This window comes from Macaca thibetana, chromosome 19 (assembly GCF_024542745.1).
Source record: "Macaca thibetana thibetana isolate TM-01 chromosome 19, ASM2454274v1, whole genome shotgun sequence".
Lineage (NCBI taxonomy): Eukaryota > Metazoa > Chordata > Mammalia > Primates > Cercopithecidae > Macaca > Macaca thibetana.
Genome location: NC_065596.1, coordinates 45526601 through 45548709, shown reverse-complemented (window position 1 = coordinate 45548709; position 22109 = coordinate 45526601). Strand labels below are relative to the sequence as shown.

Here is a 22109-nt window from a genome sequence, read left to right as displayed (position 1 = left end):
GACGTTCATTTCCTTGAAGGATCTTTAAAGAAGAAAAAAAGAATGATGTTCAAAGAGGGGTTTTCATGTGATGGGATAAAGCTCACAAAATAATGTGAAGTGAAAAGGGCAGGGCATCATAATGCTTATACCATGAAATCTCAATGATAAATGTTTGTGAGCATAAAACAGGCACTTAGCACATTAAAAAGAACGGATGACCTCCAAAACTCTGCAAGTAAACTTATTTGTAGATGATGGCATTATGAAAATTTAAATTTTTTTACTTCTTAATTTTCTAGAACAAGCATAAATAACTTACACATACAAGAAAAATATTGTTTTAAGAAAAAAGACACTAGTATAGCTCTTGGAATCAAATCATCCCAAAGGCCATTTATCTCTTATGATAGCTCTGGGTGAGAGGTGGAACTTACTCAACCTCCTTCAAGAACACTCGGTGGGCCAGGCTCAGTGGCTAAAAAAGTTAGCCGGGCATGGTGGCATGTACCTGTGGTCCCAGCTACTCGAGAAGCTGAGGTGGGAGGATCACTTGAGCCTGGGAGGTCAAGGCTGCAGTAAGCCGTGATCGCACCACTGCACTCCAGCCTGGGTGACAGAGCAAGACCCTGTCTCTAAAGAAAAAAAAAGAACACTTGGTGGCACAGTGCACTCCCCAAGAAGCGCCTAGTGTCCTTTTCTGCTGTAAGAAAACCTTCCTTTTCCCATATTCTGGCCTCGCTTAAGAAGAAGAGGGAATCTTTCTGAGATTTAGGTAGCCTCTCTGACTTCAACTTAGATCACACCAACAACCCTCACCTCACACTCAGAGCAGTTTTTCAGCTCTGAGTCCAACCCTAAGGAGCTGGACAAAGCGGCCTCTTGCCCCAAGGCTACTCACGCAGTAAGTCTGTGTGTGTGTGTCTCCTCTGTCTTGGAGCAAGGTGGCCACCAATACATTCTGGCCCCACTCACCTCACATTCTGCTTTGCTCTTTGGTCCAACGGTGCCCCGGATCCGCTCACTAAGGGGAAGATGCTGGATGAAGGTAAACCCCGGGAGGACAGAACAGTAGGGCTCTGCCCTCTGTCCAAAGTTGAACTCCACTGCGCAATTCTTCACCAGGACATGAGGATAGAGGGCCTGACCCCCCAAGGCTTCTTTCTGGATTCGGAAGGCAATGCCCATCCACTTTCCATTCTTGGTAAAGGACAGTTCCACGTCATTTCCACATTCAAAGTCCTAGCAGAAAAAGCCAAAGGAATATGATTGCCAACTCTTGCCGTAGGCACTGGGAGTCACACGTGGGAGACAGTAGATGCAGGGAGTAGAATATGGAGAGCTTTCCAGATAGAAGTGTATCCTTCCCCAACATACAGGTAAGCTGGGCAGCATCAGTGAACATCTCAGAGAATGTCCAGCCCAAAGTCCTCCTTGCCTAAGACCCCAAAGTTGGTGGATATGAAGCAAGTAAACAAGAGTTTTTTTTTTTGAGACAGGGTCTCACCCTGTCCCCCAGGCTGAGTGCAGTGGCATAGCTAGCTAGGGCTCACTGCAACCTCAAACTTCCAGGTTCAAGCAATCCTCCCACCTCAGCCTCCTGAGTAGCTGGGACTACAGGCATGTTCCACAACACCTGGCTATTTTTAAGCTTTTTGTAGAGACGGGGTCTTGTTATGTTGCCCAAGCTGGTCTTGAAATCTTGGACTCAAGTGATCTTCCCACCTTGGCCTACCAAACTGTTGGAATTATAGGCTTGAGCCACTGTACCCATCCTAAAGCAGGTAATTTTATGAAGCTCTGGCCGGGCATGGTGGCCCAAGCCTGTAATCGCAGCACTTTGGGAGGCCGAAACGGGTGAATCACGAGGTCAGGAGATTGAGACTATCCTGACTAACACGGTGAAACCCCGTCTCTACTAAAAAATACAAAAAACTAGCCGGGTGAGGTGGCGGGCGCCTGTAGTCCCAGATACTCGGGAGGCTGATGCAGGAGAATGGCGTAAACCCCAGGAGGTGGAGCTTGCAGCGAGCTGAGATCCAACCACTGCACTCCAGCCTGGGCGACACAGCGAGACTCCATCTCAAAAAAAAAAGAAGCTCTAAGTATTTGAGTCTTGTGCCTAGACTGAGATGAAGACGAAGGAAAAGGTGATCCAGTCCTGTCCTGAAAACTGATGAAGAGCCAGGTGCAGTGGCTCACGCCTATAATCCCATCACTTTGGGAGGCCAAGGCAGGAGGATCACTTGAAGCCAGGAGTTCAAGTACAGCCTGGGTAACAGAGAGACCCCATCTCTACAAAAACAAACAAAATAAACCCAAAAAGGGCAGTCTATGAGTATAACAGTGGAAGAAAAGCCATAGCAGGGCCTTTTCGAACTGAGTTCAGCTTGTTCAACATGTTCCCTGAGTTCATACTCTTTCTGATACGTATGTCTGCGTAATCTGGGACCGACAGAGCTTAGGGACCAGTGGGGAATGAGGCAAGGACACTCTATCATAATTCAGTAAGATGACCTACCTAGAAGCAAGTTTCTGAGGAGGTTTCTTAGTTGCTTGTATATAAGCCTAGCAGTGACAGAACATAACGTCAGGTTGGCTGAGGCATAAAAGATGAGGGGGAAGTAATTCAGGAACCGCTGAAGAGCCATGCAGGGACCACATTCATTTATTCTGTAACAACTACTTATTGAATTGCTGAAGTTAGTAATTAAGATTCCCCTCTTTTTGTTGAGACAGAGTTTCGCTCTTATTGCCCAGGCTGGAGTGCAATGGCACAATCTCAGCTCACCACAACCTCCACCTCCCAGGTTCAAGCGATTCTCCTGCCTCAGCCTCCCAAGTAGCTGGGATTACAGGCATGTGCCACCATGTCCAGCTAATTTTGTATTTTTAGTAGAGATGGGGTTTCTCCATGTTGATCAGTCTGGTCTCGAACTCCTGACCTCAGGTGATCCACCTGCCTCAGTCTCCCAAAGTGCTGGGATTACAGGTGTGAGTCACTGCGCCCAGCCCATTTTAGAAGGTGGATGGCTTCAGTTCTACCATTTACTAACTTGTGGCCTTTGTTACTTCATCTTGTTTCTTTATCAAAAAAGGGGGGAGGTAATAATATTTTATACAGCCTATGTTTATTCTGCTAAATGGGCTAATACATTTAATACACAGTGAGCACACAAGGAATGTTAGCTATCACCGCAAGATGCCAGGCACTGTGCTAGAAATTAGGGGCTGGGACTGAAGTGCTGGGAGGGGACATGGCCTACCTTGGCATGTGAGGGATTCTAAGTTACCACAGGAATTTGAACTTGATGCTGGTGGCAGAGCAGAGTCTCTGACTTATTTTGAATAGTGGAGCAGCCTGCTCAAAACTGTGTTTTGGAAACATCGCTTTGGCTGCAGGATATGAGAGGCTCTTTTTTTTTCTTAGTGTTTTTGTCCTCTTTAAAATTTATATTTTTAAAACTTTTGGTAAATATTTTTCTAAATGCCCATCTCAGAGAAGAAAAGACTCAAAATGTGAGATTAGATAGCAGACAGAAGCAAAATACAAGGTTCAGTCTCTGATATAAAAGTACAATTTCTTTCTCTATTCAGGTGACCACCTTGGGAATTGCCCTTCAAGAATCGACAGAAGCACCCTCCCTTGACCAGCTCCCCCATTAACCTCCTCAGTGCTCACAGGGCGCAGCTCTGTGTCAGACACCCTCATGCTTGTTCATCTCTAAGCATGCGCCCACGTCAAGACCATGGAGAGCGGCTGGGTATAGTGGCTCACGCCTGTAATCCCATCACTTTGGGAGGCCGAGGCGGGCGGATCATGAGGTCAAGAGATCAAGACCATCTTGGCCAACATGGTGAAACTCCACCTCCACTAAACATACAAAAATTAGCCAGTCATGGTGGCGAGTGCCTGTAATCCCAGCTACTCAGGAGGCTGAGGCAGGAGAATCGCTTGAACCAGGGAGTTGGAGGTTGCAGTGAGCCAAGATCGCGCCACAGCACTCCAGCCTGGCAACAGCTAGACTCCTTCTCAAAAAAAAAAAAAAAAAAAGACCATGGAGAGCAGATATGACTGTGTAAAGGTGTTAGCCTTCCTTATGGCCACCAGCTTCACTATATGAACTTACCATAATGCACAAAACCAGCACCCTCAACCAACTAATCTACCACCAACAGAGCCATCTGACCAAGAGGCAAGCGGAGTTGTGTTGTTCCTGCTAAAACACTTCTGTGTCAGTCTCAGGCCTAAAGACCCAAACTCCTGAAGTCTGGCATAATTCAGAGCCTGCCATTTTTACAGTCTGGCGTCTCACACCTCTTTCTGTTATCCCGAGGCTCTAAGTATCATACTCTTTATGGTTTGCTGAAATGGGTTATTCTGTTCTTCACTTGGAAGGCTGTTTTGCCTTTTTGTTTTGCAAATTGAGAACTTGAGATTTGACACCAATGTCCTCCCGTCTTGTTCCAGGAGACCAATGATTTTTACACTGCCACCAACTCCTCACTCTGAGCCTTTTTAAAGTTGTGGTAGCTTCTGAACAAAGAAAACTATACAAGGAATCTTAAGACTGGATGAAGAGATGTTCTGGTTGAAGCAAGAGTCAAGGCCTAGGTTCCATACTGCCACATACCCAAAGAACCTCATACTCTGAAAGAAAAGACTTTGGCAAACACTGTCACACAGTGACAAGTTAAATTACTGTAACGTGTTTGGAGTGTAGTCTTGGTGGTAGCCATCAAAATTTAAAAATATACCTTTGACTCAGAATCTAACTTTCAAGAAGAAATACATTCCCCAAGAATGCAAAATTGTATGTGCCAAATGCTCATGCCAGCACAGCAAAATGTGCTCCAATGGGGAAGTAGGAGTGGCTAAATTGCACAGGAGATCCATATGTGGGGCTACAAAAAGATCTCCAAGTTACTCCAGTAAATGGAAAAAAGATGAGCAGCATTATCTGTTCCAGGAAACAACTTTCAGAGCCACTAACAGGAAGATGGGCTAAATTAAAGCAGGGTACCCAGACCCCTGCATCAGAATACTAGACAGCCATTAAACAGTCACTAAATACAAAGCTGCAAAAGTAATGACATGTCCACTAAAGGAAGGGACTAGGTTAAATCAATTATGGTAGTTACACAATGACTACAGACAATATAAAAGTACAAAGAAGCTCTCTTGGTAGTGCCATAAAAAGATCCCCACCAAGGCTGGGCACGGTGGCTCATGCTTATAATCCCAGCACTTTGGCAGGCCAAGGAGGGCAGATCACCTGAGGTCGGGAGTTCGAGACCAATCTGACCAAAATGGTGAAACTAAACTACAAAATTAGCCGGGTGGGATGGCACATCCCCGTAATCCCAGCTATGTGGGAGGCTGAGGCAGAATCACTTGAATCTGGGAGGCAGAGGTTGCTGTGAGCTGAGATCGTGCCGTTGCACTCCAACCTGGGCAACAAGAGCAAAACTCCATCTCAAAAAAAATTAATTAAATAAAAAGATCCCGGCCGGGCGCGGTGGCTCACGCCTGTAATCCCAGCACTTTGGGAGGCCGAGACAGGCGGATCACAAGGTCAGGAGATCAAGACCATCCTGGCTAACACAGTGAAACCCCGTCTCTACTAAAAAAATACAAAAAACTAGCCGGGCGAGGTGGCAGGCGCCTGTAGTCCCAGCTATTCGGGAGGCTGAGGCGGGAGAATGGCGTAAACCCGGGAGGCGGAGCTTGCAGTGAGCTGAGATCCGGCCACTGCACTCCAGCCTGGGCGACAGAGCGAGACTCTGTCTCAAAAAAAAAAAAAAAAAAAAAAGATCCCCAAGACATATAAGTTTAAAAAAGAAAAAAGAGAGAGATGAAAAAAAAGAGTGGGGAGGGTGTATGTGAAAAATGGGTGGGTGGGGTGCGGGGGTGGGTATCTAAAGAAGACTTTACACTGTATCCCCTTTTACATTCCTTGATTTTTTTTTTTTGGAAACCCTATTCTTGAAAAAATCAATTCACAATGATTAACTATTAAGAAACAATTTTGACTGAGCTAGATCTATATATTGTCTATGTGGACAGGGAAAGATGGCCAAGATTTACTGTTACATGGGAAAAAAATCCAAGGTTTAAAACCAAACAATTTGTAGAGTATAAACACAGTTTTCATTTTAAAAATGTTTTATTAAAAACATATTGAGGGCCAGGCGCAGTGGCTGACACCTATAATCCCAGCACTTTGGGAGGCTAAGGCAGGTGGATCACCTGAGGTCAGGAGTTCGAGACCAGCCTGGCCAACACAGTGAAACCCTGTCTCTACTAAAAATGCAGAAATTAGCCAGGTGTGGTGGTGCGCACCTGTAATCCCCGCTACTCGGGTGGCTGAGGCAGAAGAATCGTTTGAACCTGTGAGGTAGAGGTTGTGGTGAGCTGAGATTGCGCCACTGCACTCCAGACTGGGTGACAGAGCGAAACTCTGTCTCAAAAACAAAACAAAAAAAAGATATTGAGATCCTGCAACGCAAAGAAAGGCTGAGAAACTGTTTCAGGCTAAATGACACTAAAGACACATGGCAAGAGAATGCAATGTGATCCCAAATCAGATCAGATCTAGAAAATCAGCTGGACGAAAGAATATTGTTGGGACAAGTGACAAAATTTGAATGTATAGTAGATAATAGCATTATATCAAGTTTTAAATGTAATAACTTTACTGTCATTAATATCTTTACTCTTAAGAATCAGCCGGGTGTGGTGGCTCACGCCTGTAATCCTAGCACTTTGGGAGGCCGAGGCGGGCGGATCACAAAGTCAGGAGTTCGAGACCAGCCTGACCAATGTGGTGAAACCCCGTGTCTACTAAAAATACAAAAATTAGCTAGGTATGGTGGTGTGCACCTGTGATCCCAGCTACTTGGGAGACTGAGGTAAAAGAATCACTTGAACCTGGGAGGCAGAAGCTGCAGTGAACCGAGATCACGCCACTGCACTCCAGCTTAGGCGACAGAGCAAGACTCCGTCTCAAAAAAAGAATACACACCAACCAGGAATGGTGGCTCATGCCTGTAATCCCAGCACTTTGGGAGGCCGAGGCGGGCGGATCATCTGAGCTCAGGAGTTGGAGACCAGCCTGGCCAACATGGTGAAACCCCGTCTCTACTAAAAAATACAAAAATTAGCCGGGCGTGGTGACAGGCGCCTTAATCCCAGCTACTTGGGAGGCAGAGGCAGGAGAATCGTTTGAACCCAGGAGGCGGAGGTTGCAGTGAGCCGAGATAAAGCCATTGCACTCAAACCTGGGAGACAAGAGCAAGACTTCTCTCAAAAAAAAAAAAAAAAAAAAAAAAAAAGCAGACACCAAGCCTGGCACAGTGCCGTGCACCTGCAGTCCCAGCTACTAAGTTGGGATGGATGGCTTGAGCCCAGTTCTGGGCTGTAGTGCACTATGTCGATCGGCTAAGTTTGGCATTGATATGGTGACCTCCTGAGAGTCAGGGACCATCAGGTTGCCTAAGGAGGGGTGAACTAGCCAAGGCAGGAAACAAAGCAAGTCAAAATTCTCATGCTGATCAGAAGAGGGATCACTGCCTGTGAAAATGCTGCAAGACCCTGCCTCATTTATTTAAAAAAAAAGGAGGAAGGAATACAGACCGAAGTAAAGAAGACACGATATATGCAACCTCCTCTCAAATGGGTCAGATGAAAACACAGCTGACTCTGAACAACACTGGCTTCAAGCTGGGCAGGTCCACTTACATGCACACTTTTTTCATTCAATAAATATACTGAAAATATTTTTTGGACACTCGCAACAATTTGAAAAAACTCTCAGATTCCTATGACTAGAAATACCGAAAAAAAAAAAAATAAGGAAAAGTTAGGTATGTCACGAGTGCATAAAAATTGTAGACACTAGGGTCTGGCACGGTGGGTCAAGCCTGTAATCCCAGCACTTTGGGAGGCCGAGACGGGCGGATCACGAGGTCAGGAAATCGAGACCATCCTGGCGAACACGGTGAAACCCCGTCTCTACTAAAAAACACAAAAAAAAACTAGCCGGGCGAGGTGGCGGGCGCCTGTAGTCCCAGCTACTCGGGAGGCTGAGGCAGGAGAATGGCGTAAAACCCGGGAGGCGGAGCTTGCAGTGAGCTGAGATCCGGCCACTGCACTCCAGCCTGGGTGACAGAGCGAGACTCCGTCTAAAAAAAAAAAAAAAAAAAAAAAAAAAAAATTGTAGACACTAGTCTACGTGTTAATTGACTGTTTATGTTATCAGTAGGCTATTAGTTTGCTTTTTTTCCCCCCCACCTCAGTCTCCTGAGTAGCCGGAACCACAGGCATGTGCCACCAGGCCCAGCTAATTTTTATTTCCATTTTTGGTAAAGACAGGGTTTCCTTGCATTGCCCAGGCTGGTCTTGAACTCCTGGGCCCAAGTGAACCGCCCAGCTTAGCCTCCCAAAGTACTGGGATTACAGGTGTGAGCCACTGCACTCAGCCAGTAGTTAAGTTTTGGGGAGTCAAAAACTATACGTGGATTTTTGATTACATGGGGGTTGGTGCCCCAACCCCTGCAAAGTTCAAGGGTTAGCCCATTGTTTAGGGACAAGTAAACCACTTTGACCCCTTTTGTACTAAACTCATGGGGTTCTTGGTGGCATTCTCCAACATCAAAAGAACTTTAAAAGGGAACCACATATTGGAAAGGTATTTCCTAACTTCAGAAACAAAGCATCAATGGAACCAATCTAGAAAAAGTATTTTCATTGTCCACACCTTCTTGTAGTACAACCAAAAGACTGGCAACTGGTGTTGAGGATTCAGGGCTTGAGAGTTACCAGCTTTACAAGTAACAACAGTCCTGATCGTAAATCTGACAGAATTTGCTGGGCGTGGTGTCTCCGGCCTACAATCCCAGAACTTTGGAAGGTCAAGGAGAGCAGACTGCTTGAGCTCAGGAATTTGGTGAAACCCCATCTCTACAAAAAATACAAATATTAGCTGGGTGTGGTGGCGCACATGTGTAATCCCAGCTACTTGGGTTGCTGAGGTAGAATAGCATGAACTGGGGAGGCAGAGGTTGCAGTGAGCTGAGATCATACCACTGCACTCCGCATTAAAAATCTGTTCAGGCAGATGTCCTTTCTCTTCAATTATATCTTAATGATGCCTGGGAACTTGTTTGTTGCCTCTTGATTGGCAGAAGCTGCCTTTCCTGTTAACAATTTTTAAGCCACACCTCTTTCTAAAGTTATTAAACCATCCTTTGCTGGCATTAAATTCAGCAGCTTTAGATCTTTCACCTTTCTTTTGCTTTATGTTGTCATATAATGACTTCACTTTTCTTGAATTATAGCCTATAGGTATGCCTTTCTTTTTTTTCTTTTTTGAGAAAGAGTATCGCTCTGTTGCCTAGGAGGGAGGGAAGTGGCGCGACCTCGGCTCACTGCAAGCTCCGCCTCCTGGGTTCACGCCATTGTCCTGCCTCAGCCTCCTTAACAGCTGGGACTACAGGCGCCTGCCACCATGCCCGGCTAATTTTTTGTATTTTTAGTAGAGATGGGGTTGCACTGTGTTAGCCAAGATGGTCTAGATCTCCTGACCTCGTGATCCGCCTGCCTCGGCCTCCCAAAGTGTTGGGATTACAAGCGTAAGCCACTGCACCTGGCAGGTATGCCTTTCTTATAGCCACCCTGTACCTACACAAAACTGCAGTATTTATTTATTTATTTATTTTTGAGGCAGGGTCTCATTCTGTCATCCAGGTTGGAGTGCAGTGGGACAATCATACCCTACTGCAGCCTCAACCTCCTGGGCTCAAGCGATCCTCAGCCTCCTGAGTATCTGGGACTACAGGTGTGCACCACCACACCCAATTAATTTTTATGTTTATAAAATACTAAAAGTTTGTTTTCGCCGTGATGCCCAAGCTGGTCTTCAACTCCTGGGCTCAAGCGATCTGCCCACCTTGGCCTCCCAAAGTGCTGGGACTACAAGTGTGAGTCACAGTGTCCGCCCTGCATTCTCAATATATGATAAAAAGTGCAAGGTTTTAGCGCCTGCTAGCATAGCAGTAGTGATGGCTTCGGGAATGTTTTCTTTTTTTTTTTTTACAGTGGTCCTTACGCTGGATTAATCTTGAAATGGCAGGCAACTACAGCTGTAGACCTCAACCTACAGTGCATATCAAGCAATTCAAGTTTTTCTTGTAATGTCATAACTTTTTTCTGTTTCTGAGAAACACTTGCAGCATCACTAGTGGCACTTTGTTTGGATCCCATGGTGTTACTCAAGGCTTACACAATATTGCAGTAAACATAATTAAAAAATACACAAGAATTGCGAGAGATCACTTTTTACTGTGATACACAATTTACTGAAAAGAACTGCTCACATGAAGATGTACAACACACAGTGCCAGCTTGGCCAACACGGTAAAACCCCATTTCTACTAAAAATACAAAAATTAGGCCAGGTGCAGTGGCTCACACTTGGTAATCCCAGCACCTTGGGAGGCCGAGGCGGGTGGATCGCCTAAGGTCAGAAGTTCAAGACCAGCCTAGCCAACATGGTGAAACCTCATCTCTACTAAAAATACAAAAATTAGCCAGGCATGGTGGTATGCGCCTGTAATCCTAGCTACTCAGGAGGCTGAGGCAGGAGAATCTCCTAAACCCGGGAGGCAGAGGTTGCAGTGAGCCGAGATTGCGCCACTGTGCTATACAGCCTAGGCAACAAAGTAAGACTCCGTCTCAACCATCCTGGCTAACACGTGAAACCCCGTCTCTACTAAAAAAATACAAAAATTAGCCGGGAGCGGTGGCGGGCGCCTGTAGTCCCAGCTACTCGGGAGGCTGAGGCAGGAGAATGGCGTGAACCCGGGAGGTGGAGCTTGCAGTGAGCTGAGATCCGGCCACTGCACTCCAGCCTGGGGGACAGAGCGAGACTCCGTCTCAAAAAAAAAAAAAAAAAAAAAAAGACTCCGTCTCAAAACAAAACAAAAAATCCCAGCTACTCGGGTGGCTGAGGCACAAGAATCACTTGAACCCTGGAGTTGGAGGTTGCAGTGAGTTGAGATCGTGCCACGAGACTCCAGGCTGGGTGACAGAGAAAGAATCTGTCTCAAAAAACACAAAACAAAAAACAAAGGAAAAGCAATTATGATTTAATACTGTGCTATTATGTTTGTTTACATTTCTCTCAACTGTGAATGGTACCATGTAGTCTGTGTTTGTGTGCACAAGTTTTGATAAGTTTTAACTTTTTGTAATAGATTTGTGGATATTTTATGCTAGTAAATGATGAAATAGACTAGTATCTACTTATATTTTATGCATTCATGACATGCTTAACTTTTTCTTAATCTTACTGATATTTCTAGGCTATATGATTTGTCTGTTTTTTCAAATTGTTGCAGATCTCCAAAGAAGTTTCCAATATATTTATTGAAAAAAATTTGCACATAAGTGAACCAGAGAAATTCAAACACGTGTTGTTGAAGAGTTAACTCTATGTGTATGTACACCATAAACATGAAAATGGTAAAGCAAATGTGGCAAATGTTAGAATCTGGATAAGGCCCTATAAGAATTCTTTATTCTCAAGCTTTTCTCTGAGTTTGAATTTATCTCAAAGTTAAAAAAAGAAGAAGGGCCCCAGAGTGGTGGCTCACACCTGTAATCCCAGAACTTTGGGAGGCTAAGGCGGGCAGATCATCTGAGGTCGGGAGTTCAAGACAAGCCTGACCAACATGGAGAAACCCCGTCTCTACCAAAACTACAAAATTAGTCGGGCATGGTGGTGCATGCCTGTAATCCCAGCTACTTAGGAGGGTGAGGCAGGAGAATAGCTTGAACCCAGGAGGCGGAGATACTAGTGAGCCGAGATCGCACCATTGCTCTACAGCCTGGGCAACAAGAGCGAAACTTCATCTCAAAAAAAAAAAAAAAAAAAAAAAAGAGTATGTGTGTACAAATATGAAGGAAGGCAAAAGAACAAGCCTCAGAGGATGAATCCGTCTGGGTAGTCACTTCCTCTGGGGCCTCAGAGCACATTTTACAAACATCTCTTATAACTCCTAATGTTAACAGTATTAAGTCATATTTACTGAGCACTTACTGTGTGTCAGGCATTATTATAAGTGCTTTTAAAGGATTAACTCAATGACTCCATACGAAATTCTGAGGTAGGGGCAAAGATTCTCATTTAGAGGGAACTGAAAAACAAGGAGTGTAAATTGCCCAGGGCTTGAGTGGAAGAACAGAACTGGGTCCAGGGAATCCAGCCCAGAGCTGACAGCCATATTGCACAGCATGGTGACTGCTGGTCACTGCTCTCAAAGACTGAAGTATGGCAGCAGCAGCTGTTCTGTTTTGCATCATCTCTACTCTTCCAGAAGGCAGTTCATTGTAGGAAGCCTGGCTCAACCAATGTGAGATGAAGAAAGGGAGAAGTTTTGGGATAAGATGATGCCAACATGGGGCAAGAGCCAATACCACTGCCTTCAAGAGCAGACAGGCTATTTCCTAGCAATGAAAGATAAGAAATTCCTAGGTTTGTTTAGAAAATGTCACTCTGGTACCTAGGAATGGAGGAAGGCTATGCACACCTGAAGTCTGCAAACCTCTTCAGAGTGTCATCCGAAAACTTTGCACACGAGACCAGAGGAGATGGAATGACAGAATTTCCCACAAAATGACAGTAAACATTCCAGTCTGTCAAGCAGAGACAAAGAAGTATGGCGAGAGTGGCTGGATATGGGGCAGACAATGGATAGAGGTATCCTGAAAAAGAAGTCTGTAGCCCAACATCTGGTTCTGCCAACTCCCACAGGCTGCTAGCACTCACCGCAAAGCAGCCAATCACATCGTTCTCTGCAAACTTGTCTCCGTAGTTTTCAAACCGGCTATTGGTGGACTTCTTCCCAGTGCCTCCATAGCCATAGGAGAAAGGCTCTTCGCCTGACGGAAGAAATAGGCAAAGGCAGGTTAAACCTGCGATGGTCATAACAGCCTCAATGGCTGCCACATACTTTTATTTTTGAAGAAAAAAATAATTTTCTTTACTGGTTTTATTAATTAAATGCCTTTTTAATATAGGGATGGGGAAGGGTGAAAGGAAGCCCTTAATGATGAACTTTGGAGGGCTTGATGGGTTACGTTGTCCAGTCTGGGAGTAGCTCAACTGAATTACTCTGCACAGAAGGGAAATTTGAAAAGAAAGGGAGGAAAGGAAGACAGGAGCTGGGATGGAGGAGAATTGTATGCTGAGATGCAACCCTTCCTTGTGACACCCAATATTCAGTCCAGTCTACTCGTGGTAGAAATCAGTGAAGGGGCTGGATTTTGCTCCTCGAGACCATGAGGACTGACCCCTAGGAAAGGTACTGTATTTCCTCAGGTTACAGAATTGGGTGCTGATGTGATATAACTGAGAGATTCCAAGGGCTCTGGCTGACACCTGACCTAGAGATTCCTGGGCAGAACCCAAAGAATATGCTGCTAGAAAAGCAGGGGCCGACAAGCATGAATACCAGGCCTGGTTCTCCTATGAACCAGCTGTGTGACCCTGGATATGGTGCTTGACCCTTCTGGGCTGTTTCCCATCCCTATCAACTGCCACCACCTACATCTCAAAACGGAGACAGAGATAAAATGAGATGACCTATGAGTCTTTTTTTTTTTTTGTGGTAATATATCTACCTTTTTGAGGAGGTACCAATTTGTGGGGTACATGTGCAATTTTGTTACATGCACAGATTGCATAGTGGTCAAGCTTTTAGGGTATTCATCACCTAAAAAACGTACATTGTACCCATTAACCAATTTCTCATCCTCCTCCCCCTTGCTACCCCCTAACACTTCTGAGTCTCCATCATCTATTAATCCACTCTCTAAGTTCATGTGAACACATTTTTTAAACAAACACTTATGAGTGCGAATATATCTACTTTTCAAGATTAGTCTTAAGCGGTCAGGCAATTACGGACCAGGATAATGGCTCAAGTGTTAAAACAGCAAAAATTTGCAATGAATTTAAATGAGCTACAGAAGGGGACTGGTTTAATAATGCAATTATAAAATGGAAAATTATGCAGTAGTCAAAAAGCTGTATTTATTTACAAAAATATGCCCATCATATATTAAAACAAGGCTATACAAGGTAGTCCTAGTGTGATCCAGTTTGAATATGTACAAAAAAAAAATGTCCAGAAGACTACAAATGGAATGTTAACATTGGTTAGTTTATCTCACAAGTTTAGGAAGGATTTTCATTTTTCCCTTTCCGTATGGCCTGAATTCTTATAAGCAACACATATTATTTTCATAATTGAAACATTTGTATGATCATAAATGGAAGGCAGAAGGTGTCAGAATTGGTCAGAATAATCAGTTACTTAGGACCAGAAGGTCACTGAAGTCTGAGGATGGGGACCCACAAAATTCAAAATCTTTCAATAGGCAGCCCCTACCCCTCTCCCAACTAGCCCTGGCCTCACTGGTCTCTGCTCCCCTTTTTCCTCTAGGTTAGGCTCTGGACAGAAAATACAGACAGAACTTAATGGAGCTTGGGAATTTATTTGCAGCTTGGTTTAAGGGCAGGAGACACTGATCCTTTTTACAGAAAGGGAATAGATTCCTAAAGAGAACTTTGGACCCTCCCCTAAAAGATGAAGGATAAGAATTGATTCTTCACAGAAAAGTTGTTTCATGACCATAGTCCTCTGAGTTGAATACAGCATGACAGAGAGAGTGGCATATACCTAATCCTTGTACCTGTTCCACTTCACTCTAGTTCTATTCTAAGTCTGACACTAGAAAGGGAAGCTTAGGAGGCTTGAGAATCCAAGGGTAGGGACAGTCACTCTCTTCTCTGGACTGCATAGCTGACCCCTCCTTACCTAGCTGGGTGCTGCAGGAGTCCAGGGACCAGCCGATACGGACCACATGGGGGTCAGGCTCTGTAGACGGAAGGTGCTTCACAGAGATTTCCTCATTGATCTAAGGAAAGAGGACAAAAGGGCTCAGGGTTGCTTCTCTGGAGGCTGTAGGTTATGAGGCAATATAGGAAGGAAGCACATCAGGCATTAAAAGAAAGTAATGGCTTTTCTTGCTGGAGAAGCATTTAAGCAGCTCTGAAGAGCCTACTGAACAGAAGCCAGGGCCTCCAAAGGGATCAGCAGAGTACAGGGCCACAGAGACAGGCATTTCAAAATACAGTTATCTTTTAGTGTAAGAGACTCTCGTAACATCTGATAGAAAGATAAACTGGTACAGTGTCTTTAGAGGGCAATCTAGAAGTCTGTCAAAACTGTAAATGGCTGGGGATGGTGACTCACACCTGTAATCCCAACACTTTGGGAGGCCAAGGCAGGAGGATGGCTTGAGGCCAAGAGTTAGGAATCAGCCTGGCCAACATAGCAAGACCCCATCTATACAACAACAACAAAACCCTGTAAATGCACATGCTCTATAACTCAGTATCCTACAGAAACGCTAATATGTGTACAAGTATGTCTATGTATATGTGAATATATTTGTGTATGCAACATTCTGTGCAGCATTAGATGTGTGTGTATATGTGTGTATATATATTTTAACATTAGAAAAATATCAATAAGGCACCGATTATGGTATATCCATGCCACAAAATATGATGCAACAGTTAAGAAGAGTGAAGCAGGCCAGGCATGGTGGCTCACGTCTGTAATCCCAGCATGTTGGGAGGCTGAGGTGGGTGAACACCTGAGGTCAGGAGTTCGAGGCCAGCCTGGCCAACATGGCGAAACCCTGTGTTTACTAAAAATACAAAAAATTAGCCATGCGTGGTGTCGTGCACCTGTAATCCCAGCTATTCAGGAGGTTGAGGCAGGAGAATCATTTGAACCCGGGAGGCAGAGGTTGCAGTGAGCAGAGATTGCGCCACTGTATTCTAGCCTGGGTAACCAGTGAAACTCCATCTAAAAAAATAAATAAATAAATAAATAAGGGAGCAAAGCAGTACGTTGGGCTAATGTACTGCCATTGAAAAAATGTCCAAGATACAGTATTAAGTTAAAAAATAAAAAAAAAAAAAAGCCTTCTGACTTAATTTCGTATTAAGAGACTACTAGACTGCCGAATATCCGTGTCTACCTATGGCCTCACTGGCTTTTCAGATACACATTTCAACATCTTTGAAATCAGGATCCATCTCAAAATAAATGTGATGAGAAAGCACTGTGTAGGCTAGGTGCGGTGGCTCACGCCTGTAATCCCAGCACTTTGGGAGGCCGAGGCGGGCAGATCACCTGAGGTCAGGAGTTCAAGCCCAGCCTGACCAACATGGAGAAACTCCATCTCTACTAAAAATACAAAAATTAGCTGGGCATGGTGGCACATGCCTGTAATCCCAGCTACTGGGGAGGCTGAGGCAGGAGAACTGCTTCAACCTGGGAGGCAGAAGTTGCAGTGAGCCAAGATCATGCCACTGCACTCCAGCCTGGGAAACAAAAGTGAAACTCCATCTCAAAAAAAAAAAAAAAAAAAAAAAGAAAAGAAAACACTGTGTAGTTTATTTAGTTGGCAGTGTTTCTCTATGAGAGGGACATAAAATAATGTGCAACTTACATCAGTGATGTCGTGGTCAATAAAATATAACCCTCTGTGTTTCAGCTTCTACCTCTAAAAACTGGGGCTAACAGTACCTGTTTTCAGACGGTACTATGAGGATTAATGGAGATAATCCATGTAAAGAGCCTGGTGCTGTATCTTGTGCATGCAAAGAGCTCTATAGTATTAGCTATCATCTGTAAGTATGGATACACAAATAGATAAGAAATTGTTAACACAGAAGTTCCCTCCAGGGAGTAGGATGGAGACTGAGAGGACATGAGAATAACCTGGGCTTTTTTTTGTTTTTAGACAGTCTCACTCTGTCGCCCAGGCTGGAGTGCAGCGGCATGATCTCGGCTCACTGCAACCTCCACCTCTTGGGTTCAAGCAATTCTCTGCCTCAGCCTCCCGAATAGCTAGGATTGCAGGTGCCCACCACCACGCCCGGCTAATTTTTTGTATTTTTAGTAGAGACGGGGTTTCACCATCTTGGCCAGGTTGGTATTGAACTCCTGACCTCGTGATTCACCTGCCTCAGCCTCCCAAAGCGCTGGGATTACAGGCGTAAGCCACCGCACCCGGCGAGAATAACCTGTTTTATACTGTACTCTTCTGTGCTGTCTAAACTTTTGTTAAACATGAGCATGTATTATTTTCATAAACATAACTTGACATGGAACGGTGCAGAGATCACAGCAGATGCTGGCCTAAGCTGGCAGTTCTTTGCCGTTTTCCCTCTGGCCTCCCTTTACTAAGTGACACCTGAGTCTATTCTTTCTAGATCACTTTTCTTCCAAACAATGTATTTTCTCAGTTCTACAAACATGTCATCACTACACTGGTTGACTATACAATACCTGGGTCAACTCTCACCAAGGAAATATCTGCTTGATGAAGCAATGTATGGTTGGCCTGCTTTTCTGATATGATATTTAGCAATGATGTAGTTCTCTTGAGTTCATCACAGTTTTGTCTGCTTGGACACAGTATTGCACGATCCAGTCTCTTTTCCAGTTGTAGCTCTGACCAAGGTGGCTGGTGTCAGGATATTACAATGGATGGACCTCTCTGACCTTCCCCTTCTCTTGTTCCTACTCACCTTCATCTCGAAGCACACACGGCCCCTTCTGACCCCATAGCTGGCACGGGCTCCTGACCACAGGTAGGCAAAGCCCTCAATTGTGAGCGGATAGCCACTACTCCGATCTCGGGCCACTTTGAAGTGGAGGTCGCAGTTATCTGTGAAGGAAAAAGCCCAGTTGGTTCATGTTTTTGTTTTGTTGAGACGGAGTTTCGCTCTTTTTGCCCAGGCTGGAGTGCAATGATGTGATCTTGGCTCACCCCAACCTCTGCCTCCCAGGTTCAAGCGATTCTCTTGCCTCAGCCTCCTGAGTAGCTGGGATTACAGGCATGTACCACCACACCTGACTAATTTTGTATTTTTTAGTAAAGACAGGGTTTCTCCATGTTGGCCAGGCTGGTCTCGAACTCCTGACCTCAGGTGATCTGCCCGCCTCAGCCTCCCAAAATGCTGGGATTACAGGCGTGAGCCACCATGCCCAACCTGGTTGATGTTTTAAAAGTCCTAAGAAACAGGCAGAGGGAAGTTCCCCAAGTGCTGACCAGGAGTACACAAGTGAACACATCTTGGGGGCTTAAGCCATCCTCCCACTGCAGCCTCCTGAGTAGCTGGGACTACAGGGATATGCCACCATGCCCGGGTGATTTTTATATTCTTCGTAGACAGGGTTTTGCCATGTTGCCCAGACTCAAACTAGATTTTAGAATACAAAAAGGTTGATCACCACCACCATATATTCCCACCGCCCTCTGTGCTAATTCTATCAAGTTGGGAACCAGACTTCTGTTTCCAACAGCTATACAGGGATCTGACCCTGATCCACACCTGCCACCCAGGAACCAATGCCCAGGTGCCCCATAGGCTCCTAATTCCTCTCATAGGCCTAGGATTTTCCTACTGTTGCTCTTACCCTTCTCAATATTCAAGCAACCAGTCATGCCTCCAAGAAAGCCTTTCCTGACCATCCCTCCCATGAGGCACTCTCCTTTCTCTGAAGGCTGACCACTGTGGTCGGTACATTTCCATTTCATCAGACACTGCCTCATGAACCACTGCCCCCCAACACTTTTTAAACAATGTTTACCTCTACTCTGGGTAGATTTTGTCTTTGAGAGCTTGCGATATTAGAGACCGTATATATCTTTATCTCTTACAAAAGCATGTAGCCAGTGCTTTATAAACATAAGCTTCTGTAGAAACAGATGAATAAATTGCTGCTTATCTTCTGCTCTGTTGAGAAGTGCAGTGTTCTCAGACCTGACTGGGCTTCTGGGTGCATATAAAAATTTAGATTCACAGGCTCTTCATTAGACTCTGACTAGGAGGTCTGAGGAAAAGGACCTTTATAAGAAATCCTCCAAATGCTCAGATGCGCAGCAAAGGTGAAAGCCACTTATCCAGTGGAAAGAAAGCTGAACTGGAGGACAGACAGCAGGGTGGGCCAGGTTTGTGCCTCAGAGGACACAGTGACATTGGTTTCACCAAGAACGTGAGCAGCTGATGGAAACGGGAACTAGTTGTCAAAAGAGTTAAGTTTCCCCAGCAGCACTCAGATTCCCTTCCTGATTAGATGACAACCTCTGTGTGTACAGGGCAGTTCAGGGTTTTCCAAATTGCTCCTGTATCCACTGAGGAGTCTCCCTGAAAGTCCTCTGAGGTTATTACGGCAGAATTAACTGAAGGGAAGCTCAGAGAAGTAGAATGACTTGCCCAGGGTCCCACTGCTAGAGTTGGGAGTAGGTCTTCTGCCTCCAAACCAGGACTCTTGCTCCAGAGCTAAGCTGTGTGTCACATGTGGACTAACAATGTCTTTGGACGGTGCCAGGCAGGGATTCTGGTGAAGGTCAAGACACAATTTCCCCATACTGACTATAAGGCAGAATTAGATGGGCACTCCAAAGACTTACAGGTGTCAATAGCAACAAGGGTATCATCAAAGTCATCTTCATCCTCTTCAGCAGGAGGCTGAGGAGAGCGGCCCCTGTGTTAGAAACGGGGGTTAAGTCACACAAGAACAATACATGAGCACAAAGGAAAGAAAATGAATGTTCTGCTATAATCTACAAGTGGCCTCCAGACTGCTTCCTGAATCTCCATTTCTTCCCACAGAAGTGGGCAAAAGAACTCTGGAACCATACATCCTTGCAATGAGAGCAATGACCATCAACTCCTAGGGTGGAGACAGGGATTGGAGAGGGCATGCTCTGCTGAAGGGGGCATCAGAATCATTTAGGGAACTTTTTTGCTCTTTTTTTACACCCTAAGATTCTAATCTATACCCTCTGCATGTTGACAACCACTTCCACACTGATCTCTGTTACTGTTTGGAGGCTGTGGTATCTCAAAAGGGTGCTGTCCAGGAAGGGGCATGTGCAAGAGCCTAGATAAATCCCAATAATTACTATCTATCCATGTACCAGGCTTCTTAAAATCCTACATCTGAGAGAATTTGAGATGACCCATTTTTTTCAGTGTCCTAAATTATAAATGATATTCATTTTCCTACCAAAACACTAAAAAAGGGACTTAACACTGTTGGTTTCTGCTGTACAGGAATGAGGAAGAAGGGTAGAAAGGTAGAGTCTAACTAACACTCAGGGTCCTGCCTGGACAGTCTGGGTGGTCACAGTGCACTGCATGCACAGATGGGGAGCCCATGCCCATTTGGCTGCTGACTCTCCCAGCAGCAGCCTTCCCTCTGGTGGAGGGCCCCTCTGGCCTCGCCAGGCCAGGGCTAACACAGATGAGTCTCTTTCCTGAAGAGCAGCTCAGAGAAGCAGAATGACTTGCCCAGGGTCCCACTCATGAAGGAGACTCATGAGACTCATCTCATGAGTCTGTGCTCATCACATGTTAAGTCCATTCTACGAAACTTTCCCTGCCAGCCCAGGATCAGAGCGAGTGTTCTTCCTCTGCTCTCCATCAGCAAGTAGCTTCTAGGCCTCTGCTCTGTGGCAAGCAGTAGAAGAACACCATATGAGGTGGGCTCCATGTCCTAACTTAAGTCATAGCCTGGGACATCCAGGCCCTGTCTCAGAGAGTAACAAGCTAGTAAGAAGGTGGACTCTGCCAGATAGGAAACAGAATGTGTCAGATGACTAATCCAGGTGAGTACAGTGGCCATTGCTAGTTTTCATAATTGCAAAAGGCTTCAGATAGGAGCTGAAGGAAGGAATGAAGGAAGGAAGGAAGGAAGGAAGGAAGGAAGGAAGGAAGGAAGGAGGGAAGGAAAGGACTTGGTCTGGAGGGAAAGGAAGGAAGGGCTTGTTAGGGAAGAGAAATGACCAAAGCAGAGGCTGCTGCCTCTTCTGAGCTCCTGAAACTTACCTGCATCCTGACTACTCACCTCAGAGGTTGTGGCTTACTTATGTATGTGTCTGAGTCCCCATACTGGAACAACAGAAGGCAAAACTCACTGCCCATCTTTATGTTGCTAGTGTCCAGCCCAAGAGTGGGCACTTCGTGACAGCACTGTGAGAGCTGACTGAACGAGTGGATGAATGGGAAGAGGATGTGTGTTTGGGAGTAGTGTTAGGAAACAGATCTTTCTTTCATTACAGATATCAAGCAGCTGACTGCAGGGGCAGTAAGGCAAAGGACAGAAGAGGCAGGCTGGCATCTCACACATGAAAAGTCTAAGATATTTACAAGTTACCCTGCAGGTAAGAAGGGAGGAACTGGGGGAAGGACCAAAAGTTTAGGAAAGTTGAATCTGGTAGTAAGCACAGGAAGGAACAGAAAGAGTGTGAAAGCAGAGGGAATCTCTACTCAGCCCCTCTAGATTAGTGCAAATGTCCCCAGCAAGCACGAGGCTATGGATATAGAGACCTACCAGAGCAAGGGTGACTGCTGCCTCATACACCCACCTCCTATCCTCTCGGTGCTCAAAGTACCCCCGTCCCCGGTTTTCTTCATAAGGCCTCTTTCGACTCTGGAATTGCTGCCTGTCTGGCTTGAGTTGAGAAGCTTCAGGCGGGAGGAAGCTGGTGGGTGCTCCTTGCTTCATCTCTGTCTTCATTTCTATTGTCAGGACAAATTCAGACGGTCAAGACACTTGCAAGCTCCCCAGCTATCACTTTTCTGGTCCCTTTTCCCTTGGGAGATGTGAGCAGGATCCTCACTACAGTGATGAAGGGCTGGGCACAGGCAGCTTGCTGAGTTCAACAGAAGCCTGTTGAGCCAACCAAGGAGGCCGTACTGGAGAACAGGGCTAGGATCTGAGATGCCATGACCCTACATTCTCCAATTTCTCCTCCCGAAGAACCTCAGTTCTTACAAAGCTTCTTCAGTGTAGCAAGGGAGGGGGAGAGGATGAATTCAACAGGGTATTGTGGTCCTGCAGCTAACTCTACGGGCTTTAGTTGCCCTACCCACAGAGGCCAGAATCACTCCAGTTAAGCCATCCTATAGGTGCAATAACCTCTTTAAGTCATACCACTAACAGAAAGTCAGGATGGGATACCGTGCTGTGGA

The 22109-nt window shown here is 45.4% G+C and overlaps 1 protein-coding gene across 6 annotated transcripts in view; it reads right to left on the bottom strand.

Annotated features, from left to right (window-relative positions):
* HNRNPUL1 (heterogeneous nuclear ribonucleoprotein U like 1) overlaps positions 1–22109 on the bottom strand; it is a 47973-nt gene that overhangs the window by 15484 nt on the left and 10380 nt on the right. For all 6 annotated transcript variants that reach the window (XM_050768429.1, XM_050768428.1, XM_050768424.1 and 3 more), the window contains exons 3-8: positions 21503–21656; positions 19544–19617; positions 17655–17794; positions 14863–14962; positions 12810–12922; positions 955–1221 (exon numbers count right to left, since the gene is read on the bottom strand). In XM_050768429.1, coding sequence (XP_050624386.1) covers positions 955–1221; positions 12810–12922; positions 14863–14962; positions 17655–17794; positions 19544–19617; positions 21503–21656 — 848 coding nt within the window. The remainder of the gene's footprint in view (positions 1–954; positions 1222–12809; positions 12923–14862; positions 14963–17654; positions 17795–19543; positions 19618–21502; positions 21657–22109) is intronic.